Source organism: Mytilus trossulus, chromosome 1, assembly GCF_036588685.1.
Source record: "Mytilus trossulus isolate FHL-02 chromosome 1, PNRI_Mtr1.1.1.hap1, whole genome shotgun sequence".
Taxonomy (NCBI): domain Eukaryota; kingdom Metazoa; phylum Mollusca; class Bivalvia; order Mytilida; family Mytilidae; genus Mytilus; species Mytilus trossulus.
The window spans coordinates 32,964,941-32,991,693 of record NC_086373.1 but is presented as its reverse complement, the minus strand read 5'-3'; the positions used below and the strand labels follow the sequence as shown (position 1 = coordinate 32,991,693).

Here is a 26,753-nt window from a genome sequence, read left to right as displayed (position 1 = left end):
TATCTTTAGTACAGTCCTTATATAAAACAAGACTTGAAAGACAATCACTTAAACAATACAACATTTTATCATTGCCAAGTCAATATACATGTATATAAAACAAATATGACTCAATCTGGCATGTCTTGTATTACACATAAATTTCTGATTTCCACACCTAACGATTCTGTTGGATATGACGAGTTATGTTTATGACTTCTTCATACTAGGTTTCAGTTCATCAAAACAGGATCGTAAGAAAATGTGTGGTTTCTTCTGTGGATCAAATCCTTCATGGCCCTGAAATTGAATAGCTTAATGTTAATGTGAGTAAATGGAAAACAATAATTGCAACGAATGAATACTTATTGTAATGCAGTTCTCTTAGTTGTAGGAATAAAAGTTTTTGCACCTTCTTATTTTTCATATCTAACATGTCTAAATACCCAAATGACGATTATTCTAATTGAGATGTTTTTGTACAATTTTGATTTGTTTTTTTTTATTATTATTGATTGCTTTTATCAATGTTAACTTATTGATTCCAAAAATAAGTATATTTCTTTGAACTTTCAATTTACAACACAGAAATTAACAATAATTGCGCCGAATATCTTTCCTAATACAAATAAATGACTATTTGTACAAACCTTTGACCAATCATAACTAGTTGCATATGCAAAAACTGTTCCTTGTGAATTAAAGTTACATGCTGTAATTGGTTGATCAAACAGCTCTGATGTCTTCAGTTTAGTTCTGGCATCTTTGTCCCAGAAACTGAACTTACAATCCGAACCAACTGTCGCTAAGGTACCATGAATTGGGTGGAATGATATGTCATTCACCTAAAGGAAATAAATATTATAATTTAAAGTCAAGTTCAAAATGTGAATACATATATGTATAGATATATAGATTCTACACTCTTACCATAGTATTTAGGACAATATTGGTAACTAAGACTTTAAATTAAAAGCAACAATTTGTATAGACAACATAACTTAACTTTTGGTAATTTTCAGTCCTATAGCTCATTTATACATCCTTGGACTTCAAATGTTTTAGGTTTTAACGTTACTGATGAAGGTAAATACAGAAAAACATTTTGGACACAAAATCTATAAAGTGCTACTTTCATTAACAATGTTAAACTCTGATGTTCAAAGTTATAAATTAAACTTACAGCATATATATCCTGCATGCCATTGGTGGCACCATTTGATCTGTGGCATTTGAAGGTAAAGTTATCCTTTGGATTGGTTGGGTTGACATAATGTATTGCTACTCTCCCTTCTATACTTCCTAATGCAAAACCTGTGGGCGAGTTGATCTTCTTGTCAAGGAATATACTGATGCATCTATGCTAAAATAGAAAGTATCAAAGTCGTTCATAGTTCTGTGGATGCTGATATCATTATGTGGCACATCATATACAAATCAGACTGAAATAATATGTGTGTATAATTCAAACTTTAAAGTCATTATTGTCAAAATCTATTTTTCATGAAAAGAATTTTTCATATGAAAGTTAAATTATGTGTATCTATTATAATGTAGTGTAAATGATATACGATTGATTGATAGTTGGTACTAAATGCCACTTTCAGCACCATTGCTCCTATATCATGGTGGCAAGATTTAGTGGTAGATGAAGCTACAGTGGTCTAAGAGAACCACAATTTTTGACAGGAAAACTAGCTGTCTTAATCAATTAAGATCAGAGTCAAACAAGTGATAAACATGTATGATGCATATTATACAATACATGAAATACTGTATCGCGAGCGATTTATTTTAGCGACTTTCGCGAGTAGAAAAATAATGCGAAATTAAATTGTCTTGAATATGATTAACTTAAATCTTTCCTTATCAAACTACATCACGTAAATTAGAAAATCGCGAAACTTAATGGCCGTCAATTGGACTAGCTGGGGATAAACGCGAAATAAAGTATCCGCGAAAATAAATTGGTCTACAGTATATCCTTTACAAAAACATGGACTACTTTGTGAATTCAAGACATTTGTGATGCATTTGCTTCTGAGAACTTTTAGATCGCAAAGCAAGCATTTTGTTACTAACTTGAAATTTCAATGGTGATTCTATTCTGCTGAACTCTTGTGGTCTATTCTCTAGCTGGTATATAATAAGTTCTCTACCAGCTGTTCCTACAACAGCCATTGGGTAACGCTGAAAGAGAAAAATAAACTTGTTGAAGGTCATACGGTGACCTATAGTTGTTAATGTTTGTGTCATTTTATTTGTTCGTAAATTGATAAAATCCAATAGGTAAAAACTTACATTAATTAAAATAACATTTAACATTGTCAGTTAGAACTACTTAGCAAGCTGCAGTTTAATTTTAAGCTAATATCTAATAAATCAATATTGTTACATGTGAATTTAAATTAAGACAACATAAGACACAGTGAGCCTTTTTTTTTGGATAAACTGGCATGTGTAGTTTGTCATTTGGAGAATTTGTTGTTTATTGCAAAGCTTGGATAGCCTCTGTTTAATAAATTAATTGCCTATAGTTTAGAAAAGACAATTATTATGTCTATCTCGTGATATCTTGTTTTTGTGATGTTTTGTTGCTGTTTGATTGAAGTATTCACTTCATCTCCTTAAATTCAAAGAAAAATATAACAATAACATTCATAAAACAATAAAAATATTTCCCCTTGAATCTGTTGCACTTCAGGTTATCTTGCTGTTAAAGCAAATATCTTGGATAGAAGCCTATAAACACTTATCATGTATGTAAGCTTCCTAGATTCTGTCTGATCAAGTGATAACATTAAACTGGAAAATCACAGCATAAAAATAATTTGATGTAATCTACTTCATGACAGAATTTTTAAAGATAATACAGATAGATGTGTTCATCTTATTCTTGATAATCTGGATAAGATATAAAATTGAGAATGGAAATAGGGAATGTGTCAAAGAGACAACAACCTGACCAAATAAAAAACAACAGCAGAAGGTCACCAACAGGTCTTCAATGTAGCGAGAAATTCCCGCACCCAGAGGCATCCTTCAGCTGTCCCCTAAACAAATATATACTAGTCCAGTGATAATGAACGCCATACTTTCTAACTTTCTAACTTTCTGTACATTGCATATATAATTTCTTAAATAATTCATGTAACTTACAACATCAGCACAGTAACATCTCTCCGGTAACTGTATTGTGTCCATGGGTGTAGGTGATCTTGTATCCCAAAACTAGACATACAAAATATGTTAAAGTTAATACAAAGACAAGATTTAACTGAGCTTTAATATTTGAATGATGAATAGAAAATTTCACATATTTGGTCTTATATTGATGACAAACTATTGGGTTTGTGTTTTAACAATCTGTTATTATGCTTCATATATTTATGCTTTAATGTTCTTATTTTTTAAGTTCCATGCCTTTGATTGTAAGCATATTTCCTTACAAGTGGTGCTTACAAAGCACATGGACAGGCAGATTACTAACTTGCAAGATGTATAAGAAATTTGTCCCAATGCAAGAGAATATGTTTCAAAACTGTATTAATATGTATCATCCCAAAAATGAAAAGCATTTCAGATACTTTAACTAATTAACCATCAGACATATATATATCTATACATCTTTCTCTATATGCTTACATCAGATGAGAAATTTCACATTGAATAAGCTATCCTTATTTATCATTCCTTTCACTTCATTGATTGGAAATAAAGTTTCTGAGGAGATTTGTCTTTGGTTATGATATTGTCTGGAATTTTCATACATTAATTATCTTACTTTAAGTAATTTGTCCCATCCACCAGTCATTATACAGGAATAATTTGGTGCCTTTATCCAATGAACTGTCTTTATAGGTGCATCATGCTGAAAAAGATGTAGTTATTGTAACGTTTTTTTTTAAGTATATAAATTGATTTTAGTGATTTGATTATTTTTGTTCAGTTACACCTTTGACCCGAAAAATCTTGACATAATGTTTAGTACTTAAAATGTGCAGTTCTTTCCACCACTGGTTCATGTCTTTCATATGTTATTTTCTTAAATTTTATTGTTAAATTAGGCTGTTAATTTTTCCATTTAAATTGTATCCCATTTTTCATGGCTGTGCCTTTTAAAATACAGTATATATATTTATGATATGATTGCCAATGAAGTAACTCTTCACCATAGACCAATAATTCAAAAGTTGGACGTACTTTAGCTGGTGTGAAATATGTTTTGAGCTAGACATACAGATAGCTGGCAAATATACACCATAATATAACCTTCAATTAGGTATATATGTCGTGTACAAGTTGCGATTTTGTACAGGTTATAACATGTACAACCAGATGCTCCGCAGGGCGTAGCTTTATACGACCGCAGAGGTTGAACCCTGAACGGTTGGGGCAAGTATTGACACAACATTCAAGCTGGATTCCGCTCTAAATTTGGATTGTGATTAAATAGTTGACACAGCATAGGTTTCTGACACAGAATGAATGTATTCAAATGAACTTAAAATTTTTGTTTTCTCTTAGAGCAATTCACTATGCTGTTGAATATTAATCCTCTCAAAAAAATGTTTGAAGAAATTTTCTTTTTATTTATGAAATTTCAAATGAGAAAAATTGAACCCAATTTTTTAATCACATCCCCCTTTCCCTTATTCCAAAACTAATTTCAATTAAAATATTCTAATGGAGTTTGCAACAATTACTACTCATTTAAATACATCATAAAATATTAAGATGTAAAAAAACTGCTTGTTATCACTGAATGGTAAAGATTATTTAAATTTATCAGTTGGTAGTAAAAAGTGAATATAACAAAGATTTAAGTTGATTCTGGACAAAGAAAGATAACTCCAATTAAAAAAAATTCTTGCAGATATTTCTTGCTTACTATACTGGACAAAGAAAGATAACTCTTAATTAAAAAAAAAATTGCAATTTCACAATATTGTGAAATTAGATATTTCTTGCCATTGCACAATACTGTGCAATTGAAAAGACTTGCTATTGCACAATACTTAATATAATAATTTTAGATCCTGATTTGGACCAACTTGAAAACTGGGCCCATAATCAAAAATCTAAGTACATGTTTAGATTCAGCATATCAAAGAGGCCCAAGAATTTAATTTTTGTTAAAATCAAACTTAGTTTAATTTTGGACCCTTTTCACTTTAATTTAGACTAATTTTAAAACTGGACCAAATATTAAGAATCTACATACACAGTTAGATTTGGCATATCAAAGAACCCCAATTATTCAATTTTTGATGAAATCAAACAATGTTTAATTTTGGACCTCGATTTGGGCCAACTTGAAAACTGGGCCAATAATCAAAAATCTAAGTACATTTTTAGATTCAGCATATCAAAGAACCCCAAGGTTTCAATTTTTGTTAAAATCAAACTAAGTTTAATTTTGGACCCTTTGGACCTTAATGTAGACCAATTTGAAGACGGGACCAAAAATTAAGAACCTACATACACAGTTAGATTTGGCATATTAAAGAACCCCAATTATTCAATTTTGATGAAATCAAACAAAGTTTAATTTTGGACCCTTTGGGCCCCTTTTTCCTTAACTGTTGGGACCAAAACTCTCAAAATCAATACCAACCTTCCTTTTGTGGCCATAAACATTGTGATTAAATTTCATTGATTTCTATTTACTTTAACTCAAGTTATTGTGCGAAAACCAAGAATAATGCTTATTTGGGCCCTTTTTTGGCCCCTAATTCCTAAACTGTTGAAACCAAAACTACCAAAATTCTTTTGTGGTCATAAACCTTGTGTCAAAATTTCATAGATTTCTATTAACTTAAACTAAAGTTATAGTGCGAAAACCAAGAAATTGCTTATTTGGGCCCTTTTTGGCCCCTAATTCCTAAAATATTGGGACCAAAACTCCCAAAATCAATACCAGCCTTCCTTTTATGGTCATAAACCTTGTGTTAAAATTTCATAGATTTCTATTCACTTTTACTAAAGTTAGAGTGCGAAAACTAAAAGTATTCGGACGACGACGACGACGACGCCAACGTGATAGCAATATACGACGAAAATTTTTTCAAAATTTGCGGTCGTATAAAAATGTTGTACATGTTATAACTTGTATAATGTAAACATACAAGTTATAACATGTACAAAAGTACCTCATACATGTTATAACCTGTACAAAATATTGCTTAAAAATGGTTTTAACTTGTACAAAATTTAAGATAAATCTTAATGAAATAAAATGTACATTTAAATTCACCAATGCATAAAGAACAACAATAAAAAGGCCAGAACGTGTCTTTTTCCGTAGAGGAGAATGATCACAAAGTTTCAGGAATATTTGTTTCATGACTTATATTGGCAAAATGTGTTTTCATGTAATTGTATGTTTTATGCAGTCCATCATGGCTTAAATAAGTGTGGACCCCTCAAAGAGTTGTTGCAAGGGTTCTTAACGTGCAAAGAGCGTGGCACTCTCTTTACTTGAGGCATCGGATTTAACGCCCCCCTTCTGACCGGACGTGACTGCGAACTTGATACATCCCGCACAGCTAAACGGACTCCCCACTTCGGCAAGCGTTTTACTGCCGGTCGGGAGAAGACCAAGTGACCATATTTCTATACCCCAGTCATCCTTTGGGTGCATTTTCTAAATGACAATTACATTAAATACTAGTTCTAGTAACTAAATTCTTCCAAAAAATTTAAGAACAATGCCTAATAATTTTCGGAAATATTCCTCCCTCTCTTTGTATAGCATGCAAAGACTTAAACAATGTCTTATATGCTTACTCTGTAAAAGCAAGAGAGAGCTGAAATAGTTTTCATTGGACCACGCTTCATTATCAATGTCTTTGGATCTACTCTTCAACATTTTTGGCCTTCGGCATGTCACTTATGTAAATTTATAACTAATTTTTGTTTATAAACTATAAGATTATTGCATGAGGCGAATGTCATTTTGATGTTTTAAATATATATCCTCTACTTTGAAAACATGTTTTTGTGGCCTTTGGATGTTGTCCATAGGTGTGTTGTTATCTTTTAGACACATACCCCATTTGCATTCCCAATTTTATTTGTAGACACATCTGTCCTGGCTATCCTCTTATGTCTTTTAGTGTCAACTAGAATGAAACTATTTTACTATTACCCTCAAAGTGGACACTCATAATTATAATTCATCAAATAAAGATATGACCATAGATAGACATAACAGGATCATAAGACATGTTCTAAGATATATCATAAGATATGACCTAAGATATATTTTATGACAGGTCTTAGGAATGCTTCGTAATAACGACCCCTGGCCATTAACTATACCAAAAAAGGACAAAACACACTAACATGAAGGAATAATAAAAAAGTAGTGAAAATACTATTGAGGTTAATAACGTCTGTTACGATAATAGAAACATATCCTTATTTTTCGATTTTGTACAAGTTAAAACCATTTTTAAGCAATATTTTGTACAAGTTATAACATGTACGAGGTACTTTTGTACATGTTATAACTTGTATTTTTGCATTATACAAGTTATAACATGTACAATATTTTTGTACACGTTATAACCTGTACAAAATCGCAACTTGTACACGACATATATATAGAATTTAATTACCTGTGCTACTTGTACAGCCTGGTTACTGTTTAAGTCCCACATTTTGACTGTTTTATCAACAGATGCAGTAAACACTTTAGTTCCATCCTGTAAAATATATAACATAAGTGTTTATAACTTACAACGAAGAGAATGATTTTTTTAAAAGTCTTATATTTAATGACACAAATGCAAAATCATATCAATCAAAGAAATAAAAAAAGAAGATTGCAACCTTAAAACAAGTGTTTCTTCTCAGAAGTGATATTTAGAAATTCAAATTGCTGAATAGGTGTCTGATAGGATGGATTGTGTATAGTTCTGTAAGTACTGAAACTTGTCCAATGTTCCCCCTTCATTGCAATGTTCATGAATTCGAAGGTGCAGCATTCTTTATCAAGGCAAGTGTCTAGCAATATTTCAGAGTGCATTAATATCAAAAAGTTAAAAGAAACTGGATGCTAGACATGTCATTTTGTACCAATACAACAAAGAAGCATAATATTAATTCACAGACCTTATCTTTATTGAAACATTGAATATAATGGAAAATGTAAATTTTGTGGCAACTCATGATTTGATTTTTGAAAAAAAAATTATTTATAATATTTTGAATAAAGATTACTCAGTTTTTCATTTGTGTTGTACTACTATCTATCGTTCTCAGAAAGTGCTCAACTTACTTGTTAATCCTCAAACTCATGTGTTTAGTTAATCACTTGTACTTAAGGAGGTAGACCTAGGTTAAGGGAAATAACTCTTAAAATCATCAGTACGTTTGTCTCAACCATTTCCCTAGATATATTCTAAGCTTCTATGTTACATAGATTTTTTCCAATCTGTTTCAGGTAAATGCTTAAGATACTTTGATAAAACTTGACTTTTACAAACTCATTACTGATGTAAAGAGTTATCTCCCTGAACCAAGGTCTACCACCTTAAATAGCTCCATATTTGTTCTAAGGTTAAATGAATATCTTTATTTTAAATCTTGTTTTAAATTAAATAATTTCTATACATGTACCTAGCATTGCATAAAGTTGTTCCCAGTACTGAATTTTTATATTTGATCTTGCATTTTGAAAGGCTATGAACTATTTCTACAAATCATCCAAATGCTTAGCATTGACAAGAAAAGGTACACAATTCTTAATCTCTAGAGTTTCAAATCAGTAGTCTACTAACCTCACTCCAGTCACAGTCCAAGACAGGACCAGTATGTGTCTGTTGAGCTTTAGGTACTTACCTCACTCCAATCACAGTCCAAGACAGGACCTGTATGTGTCTGTTGAGCTTTAGGTACTTACCTCACTCCAGTCACAGTCCAAGACAGGACCAGTATGTGTCTGTTGAGCTTTAGGTACTTACCTCACTCCAGTCACAGTCCAAGACAGGACCAGTATGTGTCTGTTGAGCTTTAGGTACTTACCTCACTCCAGTCACAGTCCAAGACAGGACCAGTATGTGTCTGTTGAGCTTTAGGTACTTAACTCACTCCAGTCACAGTCCAAGACAGGACCAGTATGTGTCTGTTGAGCTTTAGGTACTTACCTCACTCCAGTCACAGTCCAAGACAGGACCTGTATGTGTCTGTTGAGCTTTAGGTACTTACCTCACTCCAGTCACAGTCCAAGACAGGACCAGTATGTGTCTGTTGAGCTTTAGGTACTTACCTCACTCCAGTCACAGTCCAAGACAGGACCTGTATGTGTCTGTTGAGCTTTAGGTACTTACCTCACTCCAGTCACAGTCCAAGACAGGACCTGTATGTGTCTGTTGAGCTTTAGGTATTGTCTGTCCTTGTTGTGTTACTTCCCAACATCTGACCTGAAGTATCATGAGAAGGTACTTTATATGCAAGATATAACATGTAATTAAAGGTTCTACAGTGCACAACATAATATAAATAAAGCAAACTTACAAATGTTTCTTTCAAGACTATTTAACTAAATTCAATGCAAAATGGGACTTCAAAAAGAATGTGTCCATAGTACACGGATGCCCCACTCGCACTATCATTTTCTATGTTTTGTGGACCGTAAAATTTGGGTAAAAACTCTAATTTGGCATTTCAATTAGAAAGATCATATCATAGGAAACATGTTTACTAAGTTTCAAGTTGATTGGACTTCAACTTCATCAAAAAGTACCTTGACCAAAAAATTAAACCTGAAATTTGCACTATCATTTTTTATGTTCAGTGAACCATGAAATTGGGGTCAAAACTCTAATTTGGCATTAAATTTTAAAGGTCATATCATAGGGCACATGTGTACAAAGTTTCAAGTTGATTGGACTTCAACTTCATCAAAAACTACTGTGACCAAAAACTTTAACCTGAAGCAGGACAGACAGATGAACGGATGGACAAACGGACAGATGGACGGACGAACAAACGGACACACAGACCAGAAAACATAATGCCCCTCTTCTATCATAGGTGGGGCATAACACACAGATCAGAAAACGTAATGCCCCTCTACTATCATAGGTGGGTCATTAAAACCTGCTAATATACATGTAAATGTGATATAAGTTTCAAATAAATCAGGAAAGAGTCCACAAATAATGCCCCCTCTGGCATATTATATAAAGTTATAAAGGGACATAACTGAAGAACAGTAAAAGTGATCTTACACAAATTTGTACTAGGTCTGAGTTTTGTGGTAATAAGTATTATGTATAAGTTTCATAAAATTTGGTTGAGGAAAACTAATGTAACAGAACAGAAACAAAGAATTCAACAATTGATTAATTTGTAAATGGGCATAACTCTAGAACAGTTACAGTGACGCCAACAAAAGTCAACTTTGATCTGTGTTTTGTTGTAATAAGCATTTTGTATAAGTTTCATAATATTTGGTTGAGGTAAACTATAGTTAGAGAACTGAAACCATATTTTGGATGTACAGACAAAGGGATGGACAGAAATGTACACATGAGAGTGCTAACAATGAAATTTTTGATATAATGAATGTTTTAAATCTGTCAAACTTGTCCTAGACATTGATGATAAATTATTATCATAATAAACGTATGAAATAAGTTTCATCAAAATTTGCATGAATTGTACACATGAGAGTGCTGATTAGAAAGGATAGCAAATAGACAGACAGACGCCCAGAATGATATATACCCCTCAATGCATTGCACAGGGATCAATTCAGGACTGAAGCATGTTGACAAGGGAACTTTGATTATGTGTATAATAAAGCATCTGAGTAAACAAAACAAAAAGATTCTATGTAACTTGTATAAGTAATATTATGTCCATCCATTAGTGTCTCCAATAAAATCATGTGAATCAATAAACTTACATTATTATCCCAACTCCCAGCAACGAGAAAACTGGATGTACCTGTTGATGTTGGAGAGAACTTTATACAGCTCACACTGTCGTCTGGAGGACTCTGAACCTGTCAACAAAATAATCAAAGAAATTGTTCCAAGTCATAATAAAAAAATCTTTGAAGTGTGAAATCAAATATGAGGCCTTTTAGAACTCATTTGCTGCACTCACTCAAATAAATCTTCATACGTTACAATATCAATATTCAGACAATTTGATAATAGGCACATTTTTTCACTTTTTTCACCAGCAAACAGGAAATTGATGTTATAAATTCAGGTCAAACTTATCAACTTTTCCTGGGTACCAAATTTCCATTATTCTAAAATATTTGATTTGATTAATTCCTACTATATACATTTTGTACTTTCATCCATGTGAATATAATTAATCAACAATGTATTTGTTTACAATTATACTCCCTCAGTGGTTTTTTTATGTGTATGAGTGAAACTTTAGTTACATGTAGATCTATAAGTGATCATAAGTGTAAATACAGTATGTTCTTTTCAACTATTTTCCAGCATAAAATAAAATGAAATGATAAACATGATAAATATTAAAGTCGTTATTTTATGTAACAAAATAATTTGCATGTCTTTCAACATTTTGTATTATATAACCATACCTCCACATCTTTCATTGCATTAGTGTTGGTACTTGCTGTGGTGCTGAATGCTGAAGTTGAACCAAACATCTTTCTTTAAATTATCTGTTTACACTGTAACAGTAAAAGAAAGCAACACACTAAAATTAAGTCACCAATATAACTTGTTGTATCTATGACAAGAATATCAACTGGACCTTGGTCATACAAAACTGTTACAAGTTATGTGTACAAATGTAGAACTTTGCAACTAAGCATAGAGAATAAGAGTATATTGTTTTCTGGTTTTCAAATGATTTAATTTGATTTTGAGGAGGAGTACTTAGATTCTGAGAAAGTTTCATTGAGAACAGACACAATAAATTACCACACAACATCAGACAGCTTTGTTTAATAAGCTAGTTTATATGGAAAATGTATATTCATGTACTTAAAAAAATTACGGTAAATATTTTTTAAAACATCCGACATGTAGTATAAAATTGAGAATGGAAATGGGGAATGTGTCAAAGAGACAACAACCCGACCAAATAAAAAAACAACAGCAGAAGGTCACCAACAGGTCTTCAATGTAGTGAGAAATTCCCGCACCCGGAGGCGTCCTTCAGCTGGCCCCTAAACAAATATACATGTATACTAGTTCAGTGATAATGAACGCATACTAATTTCCAAATTGTACACAAGAAACTAAAATTAAAATAATACAAGACTAACAAAGGCCAAAGGCTCCTGACTTGGGACAGGCGCAAAAATGCGGCGGGGTTAAACATGTTTGTGAGATCTCAACCCTCCCCATATACCTCTAACCAATGTAGAAAAGTAAATGCATAACAATACGCACATTTAAATTCAGTTCAAGAGAAGTCTGAGTCTGATGTCAGAAGAGGTAACCAAAGAAAATAAACAAAATGACAATAATACATAAATAACAACAGACTACTAGCAGTTAAATGACATGCCAGCTCCAGACTTCAATTAAACTGACTGAAAGATTATGATTTCATCATATGAACATCAGGCACAATCCTTCCCGTTAGGGGTTTAGTATCATACCATCATAACATATATGAGAAGAACATAACCCGTGTCATGCCAACAACTGTTTTTAGAATAAATGTGTTTAGTTCCGACGCAGAGACCTTATCAGTGACTCAATATTAAGGCCAAAATATGCAATCTTTAATGACTTGACAACAGTATCGTAATTATATCCCTTCTTAATAAATAATAATAGTATACATGTTTCAGAATATTTTGAAGAAATGTACCCATTTTTTACCATTTAATGAGTTTTATAGGTTAATCTTAAAAAAAATAAAGACAGCAGAGAATAGATATCATATTGAATGAGTGAATATTCCTCAAGTAAAAAAAAATTCTAAATAAAATATTTCATTTTTATATACATGATATAGTTGTCTGATAAAATCCTTTGATTGGAAAATTAAAATTCTTTAAGCATAAAATTGTCCCTAACAAATTCTCTGACCACAATTTTTACCATTATGTACAGTTACATTCATTTTTTAGTCATGTTAGTTGATCCTGGTAATTTTTCCGGAATAAGAATGATCATGATGATAATCTTTTTATTTTTATTTTCAACAAACCTACTTTTTAGTTGCCCCATATTAAAAATGTAAATTTTGAAGAGTTTCATAAGCTTGTTTCTCTAATTCTTTGTCAATTTATCCCTATCTGCCCCCATAGTATATAAAAAAAAATCAACGTGTGGCTTGTTTGATCTCAGTTCTTCAACACTGACATATGTTCATTTTTGAATACAGTAAAAATATAAGCGAACCAACACCTGAAGTGCTAATGGTAAGGTAGGGTTAAAACAAGTGGATTATACTGCTAGGTATTCACAGTCATTTTGTAAAAAATGAATGTCGATAAATAAAGACAACAACACTCAAGTTTTAAACCACAAGGTATCGGTTTACTTGGTCGACATGTTTCACCTTTAGATACTAAGGCGTCATATTTAGGTGAAACATGTCCAACAAATAAACAGACAGATATTTTGCGGTAAAAACTTGAGTGTTGTTGTCTTTATTATCAACATATTTTTTAAATACAGTCAACTGTATTAATCAGTTACTCTTGGGAAGTATTAGAAATGACCGCTCAAGAGAGGTGACCTTAGAAAAGAGGTCATTTGGGGGCCATTTCTAGCTGACTATGCAGTATGGGCTTTGATCATGGTTGAAGGCCGTATGGTGACCTGTAGTTGTTAATTTATGTGTCATTTTGGTTTCTTGTGGAGAGTTGTCTCATTTGCAATCATACAACATCTTCTTTTTTATATTTACAAATAAGCCTATTTTGACATCACTTACTTCTACGATTGACTATGATGTTGAAATAAATTGAGATTGGAAATGGGGAATGTGTCAAAAAGACAACAACTTGACCAAAGAGCAGAAAATAGTAGAAGGTCATTAACACAGCAACTCACTTTGTGACGTGAGAGCTATGAGAGGAGCAGACTGTGGTAGTGACCATCACTTGATTTGTGGTAAAATTAGACTGAAACTAAGAAAAGCAGTCAAGAATAGAACCAACAAGAGGGAAATATTCGACACAGTCAAATTAGAACAACCTGAAATTCTAAAGAAATTTAAGATCGCGCTAAGAAACAGGTTTCAAGTGTTAGAAAACCTACAAGACAACAAGCCAAGTACTGTAGAAAGCTTAGAACAGGGATGGAGTAGGATTGAAACTGTGTTTAAAGAAACATCAAGAAACACTCTAGGGCTCCGACAACGTGAAAGGAAGAAATGGATAAGTGATGACACATGGACTAGCGTTCAGCAGAGAAAAGACATAAAGACAAAATTGAACAGCACAAAATCAGAACGAATCCAAACTACTCTTAGGAAAGAATATTCAGTCAAGGACAAAGAAGTCAAACGTAAAACAAAAGCAGATAAGGCAATATACCTAGAGACACTTCCTAAAGAAGCAGAGACAGCAGCTTCTAAAGGAGAACTTAGCACTGTGTATAAAATCACGAAAGAACTAAGTGGTAAGCACATGAGCTCCAGTGTACCATGTAAGTCCAAGGATGGTAAAACACTAGCCTCAGAAAGTTTACAACTGGAGAGGTGGACTGAACACTTTAATGAAACATTGAATGCAGAACATCAGGCAGATGTTCCAGTTATAGAACAGTTTGGAATGGAACTAGACATCGATATTGGGGAAGTATCAAGGGATGAGATCAGGAAGGCAATACTTAGACTCAAGAACGGGAAGTCACCTGGCTTAGATGCAATAACAGCTGAAATGCTTAAAGCAGACATAGAAACAAGCACAACCATGTTTCATGAACTGTTTAAACATATCTGGAGGCATGACACTATTCCAAATGATTGGGCAAAGGGTCTTATAATCAAACTACTCAAGAAAGGTGACCAAAGTGACTGCAACAACTGGCGTGGTATAACTTTGCTGTCAGTACCAAGCAAGATACTACTGAGAGTACTTTTAAACAGAATAGATGATGCTATAGATGAAATTCTGAGGAAAGAGCAGGCATGGTTTAGATCAGGTAGAGGATGTATCAACCATATTTTTACAATCAGAAATATAATAGAGCAAAGTATAGAGTGGCAAAACAAACTAGTCCTAAATTTCATAGACTTTTGTAGAGCCTTTGACAGTATTAAAAGAAGTTGCTTATGGGCCATCCTTAGGGCATAATACCTATTAAAATAATCACCTTAATACAAGCTTTCTACAACAACTATGAATGCTGTGTATTACATAATGGTCAACAGTCAGAATGGTTCCAAGTAACATCTGGAGTACGACAAGGTTGTGTAATTTCTCCTATCTTATTCATTACAGCAATAGATTGATGTATGAGAACAACATTGGGTAATGAAATCACAGGCATCAGATGGACCATGAACTCTTTTCTTGAGGATTTAGATTTTGCAGATGATATCTGTCTACTTTCCAGCAACAGAAACAACCTGCAGAACAAAACCACCAGACTGAATGAAACAGCACAAAGTATAGGACTGACTATAAATGAGAAGAAAACCAAGCTCATGAACATCAGCAGTAACACAATACAACCAGTGTACTTGGGACATAACATCATAGAAGAGGTTGAGGACTTTACATATCTTGGGAGCATGCTAAGTAACACCAATGGAACAGCAAAAGATATAAGAGCCAGAATAAGCAAAGCCAGATATGCATTCTTTCAACTACAGCCCATATGGAAGAGAAGGTCAATCAGCCTGAAAACAAAGCTCTAAATATGGACCATAATTTGCTATTGGGCTCTGTTTCCTATAACTATAGAAAAGTGATAAAATGTGAATTACTGTAAGAAAAGTTGCAACTACATCTAAAGATGCCATTATTTTTATCAACATACAAGTGTATGCTACTATTCCCTAGAAAAAAAATTAAAATATACTAATTTCAAAGCTTCTACAACCGTATTTTTGTGTCGTTTCTCGCGTTATTTATTGCTTCCGAAGAGCATAACGCTGACTGATTTATAGATAATCGTCACCGGCAAATTCGTAACTTTTGCTTTCAAATAACAAAGAACATCGACCAATAACATGAATAAGAATAGTGAGAAGAAAATGCCGAGAACTATAAGTATTTATGTAGTAGATGTAAGAACAGTGGCGTGATTTTTGTGTCCGATTTCGTAACGCAATTTTTAGATGATGTAATCTGCTTTGTTGTAATAGAATTCTTAAAAACAATATGCAAATATGAACTCTCGCGAGATGTTCAAACAGGTAAATCCGAGATGATTTACATTCTTGTTTTGATCTTCGTAATAATTAAGTAAGAAAATTACGTTGTTGTTATGCGTTACATTTCACACGAAACAGAAGTCCAGTTATTTATTAAAATTGTTTTTGCCCTTAAGTTCTAACCACTTCTGGTCATACGTGAAACACGTGACTAACATGTGATAACGCCATTACGGCCAGATGTACGAAATACTAGGTCTAAATATTGTTTTTGTTTCCAACGGGATGTTAGCAAACATAATCTGTAGACTTGTTTCGTCTTGTTTAAAAGAGGAAAATACAATTGTCAAAGAGATTGCGCCGATGGTCTGTTATTTTTCCTATGTGCATAATGTTACATACGATCCTGTGTGAAAATAAATGCCCAATGACTTGACAAAATCGATTTCATATTTGACAGACGTTAGAACACACTTCGTTTCCCGATAATGACGTGAAGAGTCCTTGGAAAAATCAATCGAAATTACGTCTCTTATCATTGTACCAATGCTCGTTGGATTGATTTAACTTCAGCAGAAAAATATTACTGGATATTTTAGGTGAATAAATATAATTTAATAACAAATACATGTTAATATACCGTTACACTTAGAATGTACAAAGTTGGAATCCTGTCACAGTTTTTAATTAATATTTTTTATTCATGTTCTGCAAACACTTATCAGAAACGCAATAAACTTGTCAAAGGAGAAGTAAACTTTTACCATGCATGACTTGAAAGGAAGTACTTTATTGATTTTAGCCCACTAAAGTAGGTTAAAATGTGGAAACCATGTAGATGGTGTACAGGTCACAAGTATCAAATTGTGCCTATTTTAAAGATTTTAATTCCAAGTTAAAAGTTTTTTTCTTTACTGGATTTAAAGAATGTTACATTGCCAATGATTTGGAATAAATTGTATATAACTGGAATATCAAAACCAAATATAAATACATTTTTTTTGCTTAAATATCAAGATACAATGATTATGGTATCCTGTATCAATGGAAAAAATATGGAAAATTCTGAATAAATTGTACTAATTGTTTTCAAAACAAGCACATATTTAGGAGTTTTATAATACTGTTACATTTAAGATGGATTTTAAGAAAAAGGATACTGTTCAGATTATTTTAAGCAGATTTTGCAATAAAATAAAACTAAAAAAATGCTTTCGGATTCTTATGGTTTCCTGTCAGGTTTAAAAAAAATTATAATATAACATCGAAAATAGATTTTAAATATTAACATGAAGCAAGTAACACTAGTAATGGTGTTTATTTATGCCTTTTGAATTATATTGTGCAAAATAAAGAAAATAAAGATTGGTTTCCTGTTTGGTTTCATGTCACGTAAACGGTGAATCAAAATGTATTAATTTTTTCTCGAAAAACTCAATTGTTCCATTCATACTATTCTAACACCAACAAAACCCACAAAATAAAAGTTAAAATTTTAGAACTTATAAAAAAGGATACAAAAAGAAACCAAAGGCCGAATACCAAATTATGGTCCATATACACCAGCAATGTGAAGTCAGTCCTTCTATATGGGGCAGAATGTTGGAGAATTATCCAATCAGACATGAAAAAGCTTTCCTCATTCCATAACACCTGCTTGAGGAAGATTTGTAAGATATTCTGGCCCAATACAATTTCCAACAAAGACCTGTACCACAAAACCAATCAGTGTTGTATTGAAACAGATATTAAAAGGAAGAGATGACGTAAGATTGGCCATGTATTGAGGAAAGGAAATGAGGATATCACCAAGATTGCTTTGAGATGGACACCTGATGGTAGACGAAAAAGAGGGAGGCCAAAAGAGACCTGGCGCAGCATGAATCAGAGATGAAAGACCTAGGAAAAACCTGGAAGGAGATCGAGAAGAAGGCAAAAGACAGGCAAATGTGGCGAGTACTAGTTGACCCTTATGTGCTGACAGGCACGAAGAGGATGAGTGAGTGAGTGAATTAACACAGCAATAATATCCTGCACCTAGACTACATCAAAGTTTTCATCATGAATATTTATGGCAGTTAAAACATTCAAATGCCATTTTTATGTTGAAAAAGCAAACTGCTTTGGACAGGTGACTGTTAAAACAAGTAATAATATAGTGAAAATATTTAGGAGGGTTGCATACGTCTGAAGTGACAATATGAGACATGTGGTCGTTGAAATGCTCCTCATGAATTTGACTCAGTTAAATTGAAGATGTACCTGTTGCTAATGGGTTGTACATATGAATTAGCTTGCTACCATGTTATTTTTTTTAGAAATTATGTGATTATTAGACATTTCATGATTTAGAGTCTTGTCTGTTTTTTAAATGATGAGATATAAAAAGGAATAAAAAGGAATAAATTCACTGAAATAATATTATAATCTTGGCTTTATAATTTTCCATTTAACACTATTTTTTGTTTACTTTCACATGTGCTTGAAGTTCTGGTGCAATGAAAATGAAAGTTGAGACAACGTTTGAGAAATAAAGGTAAAAGGGTTTGTTTACGGAATGTATGTCATTGAAATCACTTTACCACCATAGCAATGCAATTGAGTTTGATGATAAAACGAAAAGACACTAATGTTTTCTTTGAATTTTAGTCGATCTGTTCAAAATTTCGTACCAATTTTCTCCTCACCGGAAGTCATTTTTTTACCGGAAGTACTATATTTGCTGAAACAATACGGGTATCCGAAACCAATTCCGATCAATTTGGCATTGTATATAGACCAAATTGCAAATTGCATAGTGCACCTCCTGTCTAGTCTGTAATTCCTGTCTCGTGTCAAATATGATTTTAGGATATGAACAAGTAAACATAATGACGCGAATCAGAGACCGGCATAGAATTTTCCAATTACTTTACTTTTTAACAATAAAATTTCGGTAGAGGGTAAAATCAGGAACCTAGTCTATGTCGTTCTTATCTTAACCTGAGCTATATTGGGCTTCTTTATTTATTTTAAATTCAATTAGTTAAACCCAAGATCTATAGGTAAATTAAGATAGATGTCGACCTCTGGAATTGTAAAATAGCAGTCAAATATTGGTCTAATTATTTGCGTAAAATTATATAACTCATGTGTATTTAAAGGTTGTTTTTTTAATAGATAAAAAATCGTGATAATTTTATTTAATTTTATTTTTACAATTGCCAAGTAGTTGTTGTTTGTTAGATTCAATATCCCTACTTATATGAGGGAATGCTAATGTTTTTTTTTTGTATCTATCATGAAAGAAAACTGTGACACTGAAGTTTGGAGACAAAAAAAATCGTTTTATACATCATTTCATTTTGTGTACTGCCTCATTAAACGAAAGTTATCATGTTTATGCATGACTGAAGATTAAAGGTAATTAAAGACAATGTTGAGTTTTCAACAGGAACCGATGTTATTTAACTATTTAAAATGCTTGTATATTCAGGCGCGTGTAATTGTATAGTCTGGCGCGTGTACAAATTAGGGAACAGTCATTATTTATCAGCTGAGGGGGTCGGTTCAAATTTTCACATTAAATAGTTTTGTTGGCAACCCCCCCATAATTTTTATGAACCACATAATGACCCCCCCTTAAAATGATGTTTCATAAGTATGACCCCCCCTACTTAAAAAAAACCAACAATTAATTAACAGTGGGCAAATAACTATGGGAAGAATGTGGACATTGACACTATCTGTTACCGAGTATGCATGGCAGTAAGAATTTTCACTGATTTCAGTCATTTTCTCTTCGATTTTGTACTGATTTTTTATATAACATTCTACAATTATAAGTTCCTCTGGTATCTTCCGTCCCTCTGTTCTATTATTTAGTATAAGTAGCTTGAACTTATTAATTTGATAAAGATAATTCAGTTTGACTGCATGTTAGCAGTCATTAATAACTGATATTCTCTAACTATTTCCAAATATTTTTAAAAAATATTGGATAAAGCAAAAAAACTATAAGGTAATTGTATATTCCCTTGATGTTCATCATGACCTTCAATGTTCTTTAAATTTGTTTTGAAGCTGATGGAACTGATTTTGGTTAATATTTTTCATTTTAATTCTACTTTGAATAAAACAGCCTGATACATGAAATATCACATCGATTTTTTTTCAGATTTTTTTTTTCTTGAAACACGAATTTCTGACACATGCAAGAAGAAGAAAAAAAAGACAAAATAAGCATTTAAATGAAAAAAATACAGATCGCAATTTAATTCGAAGGTTCGTGTACAGAATGAAGGAAATGTCTCAATACATTTAATGCCTTTATTAAAATTTTAAAGTTTTATAAATGTTTCGTGGATTTTATTTTTCTAATCATATAGTTCTAAGGAGTGCAACTTATGGTTCTGGTCCGTCCTGCTTCAAATATGAATATACAGTAACATTATTTTGGAGCTTATATTTATATATATATATGTATATATATAGGTTTATTATTATAAGAACAATCAATTTTATTTCAATGTGGAAATGTTTTACAAAATCCCTGAGTGTACTGTTTTTTGTTTGTGAATGCCATGCTACCCAACAAAATTAAAGGCCCTTACTTGAATCATTAAATATTTTTTATCTTAATCGATAACTTTGTAATAATTTAATAAATTAATAATATCTATATAATTATCAAATGATTTTAGTATGTACACACCTTTAACAGTCCCATATCTATCCTAAGAAATATCAACATGATTTTAACACTTGAGAAAGTTGGAATAAACATGTTCAACTGCATGTTCAGAAACTTTTCATGTTTTATACAGTTGTTAATCTTATGAATTGGTTGTAAATTTTCACATCCTATGGATAATGAACCATAACAAATGAGTGATTAGATCAAGGATTTGTATAGTAACTATACAAATCCTTGATTAGATACACTCCAAATGAGAGATTGGGCATCCTGCTGGTCCTATCAAAGGTTTTAAAATGACAGAAATCATCAAAGAGATTGCACACTTACTTACAATATCGTCAACAATTTATATACTTGACAGACATAAAAACTTTCATTGTGTGACCCCCCCCCCCCCAGTAAAATAAAAATTTTGATGGCAACCCCCCCAGTAGTGTGATTTTTTTGGTAATGACCCCCCCTAAAATGCACCGACCCCCTCAGCTGATAAATAATGACTGTTCCCTTAAAGGATTGTATAGTGGCACTATACAAATCCTTGCTGGATAATATTATTGTATCAATTTAAACATAGGACATAGGACATGTGTATCGCTTTTCTCATTAGATTTTTTTTCAAAAAGGACAAATGGATGTTAGATCTATACAAATTCTTGGACACATGTATATTTATTTTTAACTTAGTATAACGTCTATATACTCATTTGATGTTATGTACTGTTATCTTCAACTGTCTCTGCGTATTTTTTTAATATATTTATTTGGAATAAGATAGTTTAGTAAGAATCATTTCATTTTTTCCTGTCCCTAGTCTTCAGGTCGCCTCTTGACTCTTCTTGTCGCTAATTAGTGAGACATCCATTTAACAAAACATTTATTGTAAACTTGATACCATTTGTCAAAATTTTGAAAGGAAAATATGTTTGACCCGCCCCCCCCCCCTTTTCCAAAATATAGACTTTCTAAACTGGGCGCTGTATTAAATTAATAAAGATCGGAACCAGTCTTATTTTTGGAAACAGACTATAGGTTGTCGAAATCAATACGTCGCCATTTTGACTTGGTTTGGAAAAGAAAGCAAGCACCTGTCGGCGACTGAAATTCATTCTAGCTTTATATTATTTAATGTTTGTTTTACCTGGTATAGCAGACTCAAAAAGTGAGAAATTTCGGTATTTATAGGGTGTAAAGGTGATTATAATAGCATGCTTATATCCGTTGTCAATATAGAATATTTACAAATTTATGCATACAACTGTCAAAAATAATGATGATTCAACTGCTGAAATTGTAGCACAAGTTTATGTGTTAACAACAATTCTAACAATCTCAAAATATACACTTTTTTGCTAAGATGTTAACGAGTAATGCCTTCGACAATTTATACTTGATAATACATGAACATCTGGGTGGGGCTATAAATATAGACTGGTAATCAAAAATATGCCTACCTGAATAATCTTTTAAGAGGTAGACATGTGAAAAACTGTAGTTTAAATAATAAATAAATATGATATGATTATTGAAAAAGATCAAAGTCAAGCCTCAGCTGACATTGTCTGACAGTTATGACATAAACAACATTGTCATAATATTTTGAAATGTCACAGAATAATTTCATTGTGTAAACATGGTAAACATGTTTCATATGGTGAAATTTTTTTAATTTTTTTTTTATCAAATTTGGCAAATTACTTTATCTCTAGCTATTTTATATATGTTGCAATCTGTCAAATTGGGAAAAATTCCCCAAAGAGTAACTATCCTCGGACATAGTTTTCCAAATAACAAATGAGGAATACTTCAAAGAAGGGATTAGTTCCCCATTTGTAGGGTTGGTTCCCAACCTAGTGTATAACAGAAAAATTAGAAAAAAATCAAAAGTAAAATGTATTCCAAATTCACAAATTTTGTGAACACAAATATTCTCAGAGTAGCAAATGTTTCAAAGACAATTTTCCTTTAAATTAAAGTAAATGACACTAGAGTATAGACCAACAAATATGATTGCACTCATGACTATAAATGGAAATAATATATATAAATACAAAACACTACAAGAGTATAAATGCTACTTATATTGATTTAATGAATGGCTATTATTTATTTTGAATTTATTGAACCATAAAACAAATTTTTGACTCTTCACATTCGCGGATTATGTTAAATGTGAAGAGTCAAAAATTAGTTTTAGGGTTCAATAAAATCAAAATAAATTATTGCCATTATAAATAAATTTCTATCAAAAATAAGGCTCAAAGAACTTTTTATAATTTTCATATTAACAATAACAACGTACACACATGTTTGCGTATGAATACACAACGTCAGAGTGGGCGTGTCACCATCAAAATTGACTACATTGAAAATTAAACTAATAATTTTAATCAATCAGAAGACTATAAAAACACCAAATTTATTTATTACAATGTATTTATGAAAAATTGTTTGTTCATGGATATATCTGATCCCATTTAGAAATCACAATTTCAAAGTTTAATGCAATTTGTGTAATTTTTTCTCAAGATTCTTTTACATTAGCAATAATAATCTTGACAATGTGAATCCTAGAGTAGTCCATATATTGTAAACTGTTTCAGTTTTTTCTTTTTATGGTATAAATAACAACGAATTTCCTTCAAATTTTTCAATTTTGAAAAAGCAAATGTTAAGAATGTTTATTATCCCAACAGTCATGCACTCCAACAATATTTGGGTCAAAGGGGAGACAATTCACAACTGTTTACCACCATCTCTGAATAATTTAGTGCCAGGTTTATATGCATGGAGCTACAAGTAGCTGACTGTAATTAGTTGTTTCTTTCCTATGGCGTCGTATACATCCAGTTCTATGGTAAACCATTGGATGGTTATTATGTAAGAAGCGTGTTCAACTTTGCATCACAATATCCAACATGTCTAAATGTATAATTTGAAATATATGTACTGTTATCATGGTTATTAACCAAAAAAATGATATAAAAAGAAATTTTGTTGATGGTTAAAAACAAGACTAAAAATAATATCAAAAGAAATTTTGTTGATGGTTAAAAACAAGACTAGTTCTCTTTAACTTCTCTAACTGTTAATAACTTTCACCATGATAAGTTAAATTAAACATTTTCCATATACAATAGGATGTCCCTTTTATTTACCTGGATAACATTTGTAGTAAATTTAACTGTACAAGCAAATACATTTCTATCAATTAGATCATTCATTAACAGTGATACCCTCAAAGCTGTGATCCTGCAGACACTTTAACCTCCCTCTATGCTTGCAGGGAAGGATCCAGCCATTTTAAAAAGGGGGTGTTCCTAACCCAGGACAAACGGGTTCCAATCACATGTCCCTATTCAAATGCATTGATCTCCAAAAAAAAGGGGGGGTTCCAACCCCCAGAACCCCCCCTCTGGATCCGCACCTGGCTTGCGTCAGAAGAATTAGTTAATATCATATCAAGATAACATTGTTAATTTGAGTCAGAAGGAGAACATGCATTAATAGAAACACTTAATATCCCATTCAACCACTAATTAGTTCGATTTACATTTCAGGTAGAGGATCTAGTCCAAACTGTGTGGTAACATCTAGATAGTCTAGGTACCGGTAAGTTGTTCACCATTTTGTGTAGTACATATTAATATTCAATAAATTGTACAAATTGCATATGCATGAATTCAGATTTTTTTTAAAGAGGTAGGACATGTAGGATCTATAATCCAATGCTTCAAAAACAGGCTAATGATAAAAGTCCAGTCAAGTTATTATGTAAAGAGTGAAAAGGAGCAAGTCAGACAAAGAAAGCATGTGTATGATATATATACAATGAATAATTTGTTTTGATTTATTGGCTATGAAAAAGTGTTGGTATTGCATTTATTAAATATGATGCATGCATGAGTAAGAATGATGACGACAAATAGCATGGTTTGAAATGAAAAGGTTTTATATATATAAATGTTGATGTAGAAAGACATAAGTTTTGCAAAGATTTCATTTAATGTGCTGCAAAACTTGTATTGAATATATAAAATTAAATCATTTCTGTACTCCTGTCTTCTAGATGTAAAAGTCAAACAGTCAAACTCCATTTACATGAACTGGCATACACAATACTCCTAAGCACATGTTTGTGTTTCTTGGCTGCTATAAAATGAAGTGAAAAATTAAATATTTGGTCAGCAGCTTGATAATGCTGAGTTGTAGTCTGCAGAGGCGGATTTAGTGGGGGGGGGCTCAGGGGGCCACCCCCCCTTTTTGGGAAAAAATTTGGTTGCTTATGTATAAGGAATCACTGAACTGTGATTGGAGCGGGCCCCCTCTTAGGTCAGTCAGTGGGCCCCCACTTATGAAAATTTCTGGATCTGCCACTGGTCTGTAAGTAATTTGACGTCAGCTAGCATGTACAGAACTGTTTGCTAATAGTACGATATTTTGCAACACTTATTGCACAAGGAAAATCTTAGTTTATATTTTCTTGGAACCTGTGAATGTCAAATCCGTTACATTGTATATGCTCCAGGAAATGTATATGTTTTACCTCAATCAATTGCATGTGGCAATGCATGCCGAGAGCAAGTATGAATCTTGTCCTATTTGTCCAGCTTCAATTATTTAATGTATATTCAAAATTTACCAACCAGGCATACATGGTTGCTGTTGGATTTTAATATGTTTGTGCACTAGAGTAAGTTTAGGAAGACAAATTAGCTTTTTTATTAAGTATTTAAAAGCCGAACAGTATTTACTATCATGTACTTTTAATGTAAGGGTGAGAAGCAGCAGGTACAAGTGTACCAAGTATTTACCATAGTTTATCCTTCAGAGGATAAACCACCCAATTCCTGCATTTGATTGAGCATGCTGCCATGAAATAATGGTTCTCTTGGTTATTAGATCATATACATGTATATAACTTCTTTATTTATTTTGTTTTTTTCCCAATTTTAAAACTTCAGTAAATTCTGGTGCTGAAAATTATATACAGTTTTTTTGTATCTTCCAAAAAACTTTTTATGCCATTATGGGTTCTGTATTTGGCTACCTAATTATTCATCGGCAAGTAAAATTCTGACCACTTGGATATGAATGTTATGTTATTGTATAAAAAAGACCATTTTCAAAAAGTTAAGGCCAATTTTTCCTCTCAACTACATGGCTGACATTACATTTGTATTTCCCATTGGAATTTTGAAAACAAGGATATGAATTTCATGTAAAATGAAAATATTTAATTATGATCACTCTGGGGTTTGTGTGAATTAAAATGTTTTCTAAAATTTAAAAAATAAAAACCAATTTTACTGAAGTTTACTATTTTTTGTGTTGTAATTTTTTTTCTGTTTGCATGATATTTGATGTTGTTTTTCCTCCTGTACAGGTTTTGGTACTGTGACTCCTAACACCATGCCTTTCCAATCAAAGAATGATCAAATTATCAAGCTGAAAAATCAACGGGAACAAATGACATACCACCTCAAAATTGATAGAGTCAGAATGACAAAAACTTTACCGGAAATGATACAGTTTTGTAATCAAAGAATGGCAGATGACCCATTGATTCATCCTGTTAAAGATAACCCTTTCAAGGACAAGAAAACATGTACACTATTATAATGTTATTGTAAGGCCACACCAATTTAATTTCTTGTTCTACGGATTTTTGGACTCCAAAAATTGGGGCGAGCGAGCGATTTGAAAATTTTAATAAAAAAATATTTAATTTGCAATTTTTTTAGGCGAAGCTTAAAAAGTAAAGGCGAGCGATTATATTTTTTTTTGTAAACATAAAATAGTAGGTTTT

At 32.2% G+C, this 26,753-nt stretch overlaps 2 protein-coding genes and 1 long non-coding RNA gene across 7 annotated transcripts; 2 read left to right on the top strand and 1 right to left on the bottom strand.

Moving 5' to 3' along the window:
- On the bottom strand, window positions 1-22,428 carry LOC134722006 (mRNA export factor-like). 5 transcript variants are annotated; one of them, XM_063585451.1, is made up of 11 exons: window positions 22,399-22,428; window positions 11,558-11,650; window positions 10,898-10,996; window positions 9,315-9,407; window positions 7,602-7,688; window positions 3,764-3,850; window positions 3,139-3,210; window positions 2,062-2,169; window positions 1,163-1,342; window positions 630-824; window positions 1-279 (listed from the first exon to the last, which is right to left on the bottom strand). In XM_063585451.1, the coding sequence occupies exons 2-11, from the start codon at window positions 11,624-11,626 to the stop codon at window positions 190-192; spliced, it is 1,080 nt and encodes a 359-aa protein (XP_063441521.1). In that variant the 5' UTR covers window positions 11,627-11,650; window positions 22,399-22,428; the 3' UTR covers window positions 1-189. The 5 variants fall into 5 exon arrangements, with proteins under 5 accessions (XP_063441521.1, XP_063441488.1, XP_063441505.1 ...); XM_063585418.1 differs by lacking the exon at window positions 22,399-22,428 and adding an exon at window positions 18,942-19,001; XM_063585435.1 differs by lacking the exon at window positions 22,399-22,428 and adding an exon at window positions 18,957-18,972.
- LOC134712639 (uncharacterized) lies at window positions 14,015-15,244 on the top strand. Its single transcript, XM_063574417.1, has one exon. It carries the CDS (start codon window positions 14,015-14,017, stop codon window positions 15,242-15,244), a length of 1,230 nt encoding a protein of 409 aa, XP_063430487.1.
- LOC134722038 (uncharacterized) lies at window positions 21,952-26,457 on the top strand. Its single transcript, XR_010107956.1, has 3 exons — window positions 21,952-22,138; window positions 24,505-24,556; window positions 26,331-26,457. It is a non-coding gene; the product is annotated as an uncharacterized LOC134722038 (long non-coding RNA).
- The last annotated feature ends 296 nt before the right edge of the window (window positions 26,458-26,753 follow it).

Coding starts and splice junctions, on each gene's coding strand:
- LOC134722006 (XM_063585451.1), bottom strand. CDS start 11,626: ATGTTTGGTTCAACTTCAGCATTCAGCACCACAGCAAGTACCAACACT. Junction 10,997..11,557: donor ATGCAATGAAAGATGTGGAG/GTATGGTTATAT, acceptor TTTTGTTGACAG/GTTCAGAGTCCTCCAGACGA. Junction 3,211..3,763: donor GATGGGACAAATTACTTAAA/GTAAGATAATTA, acceptor TTGTATGTCTAG/TTTTGGGATACAAGATCACC.
- LOC134712639 (XM_063574417.1), top strand. CDS start 14,015: ATGAGAGGAGCAGACTGTGGTAGTGACCATCACTTGATTTGTGGTAAA.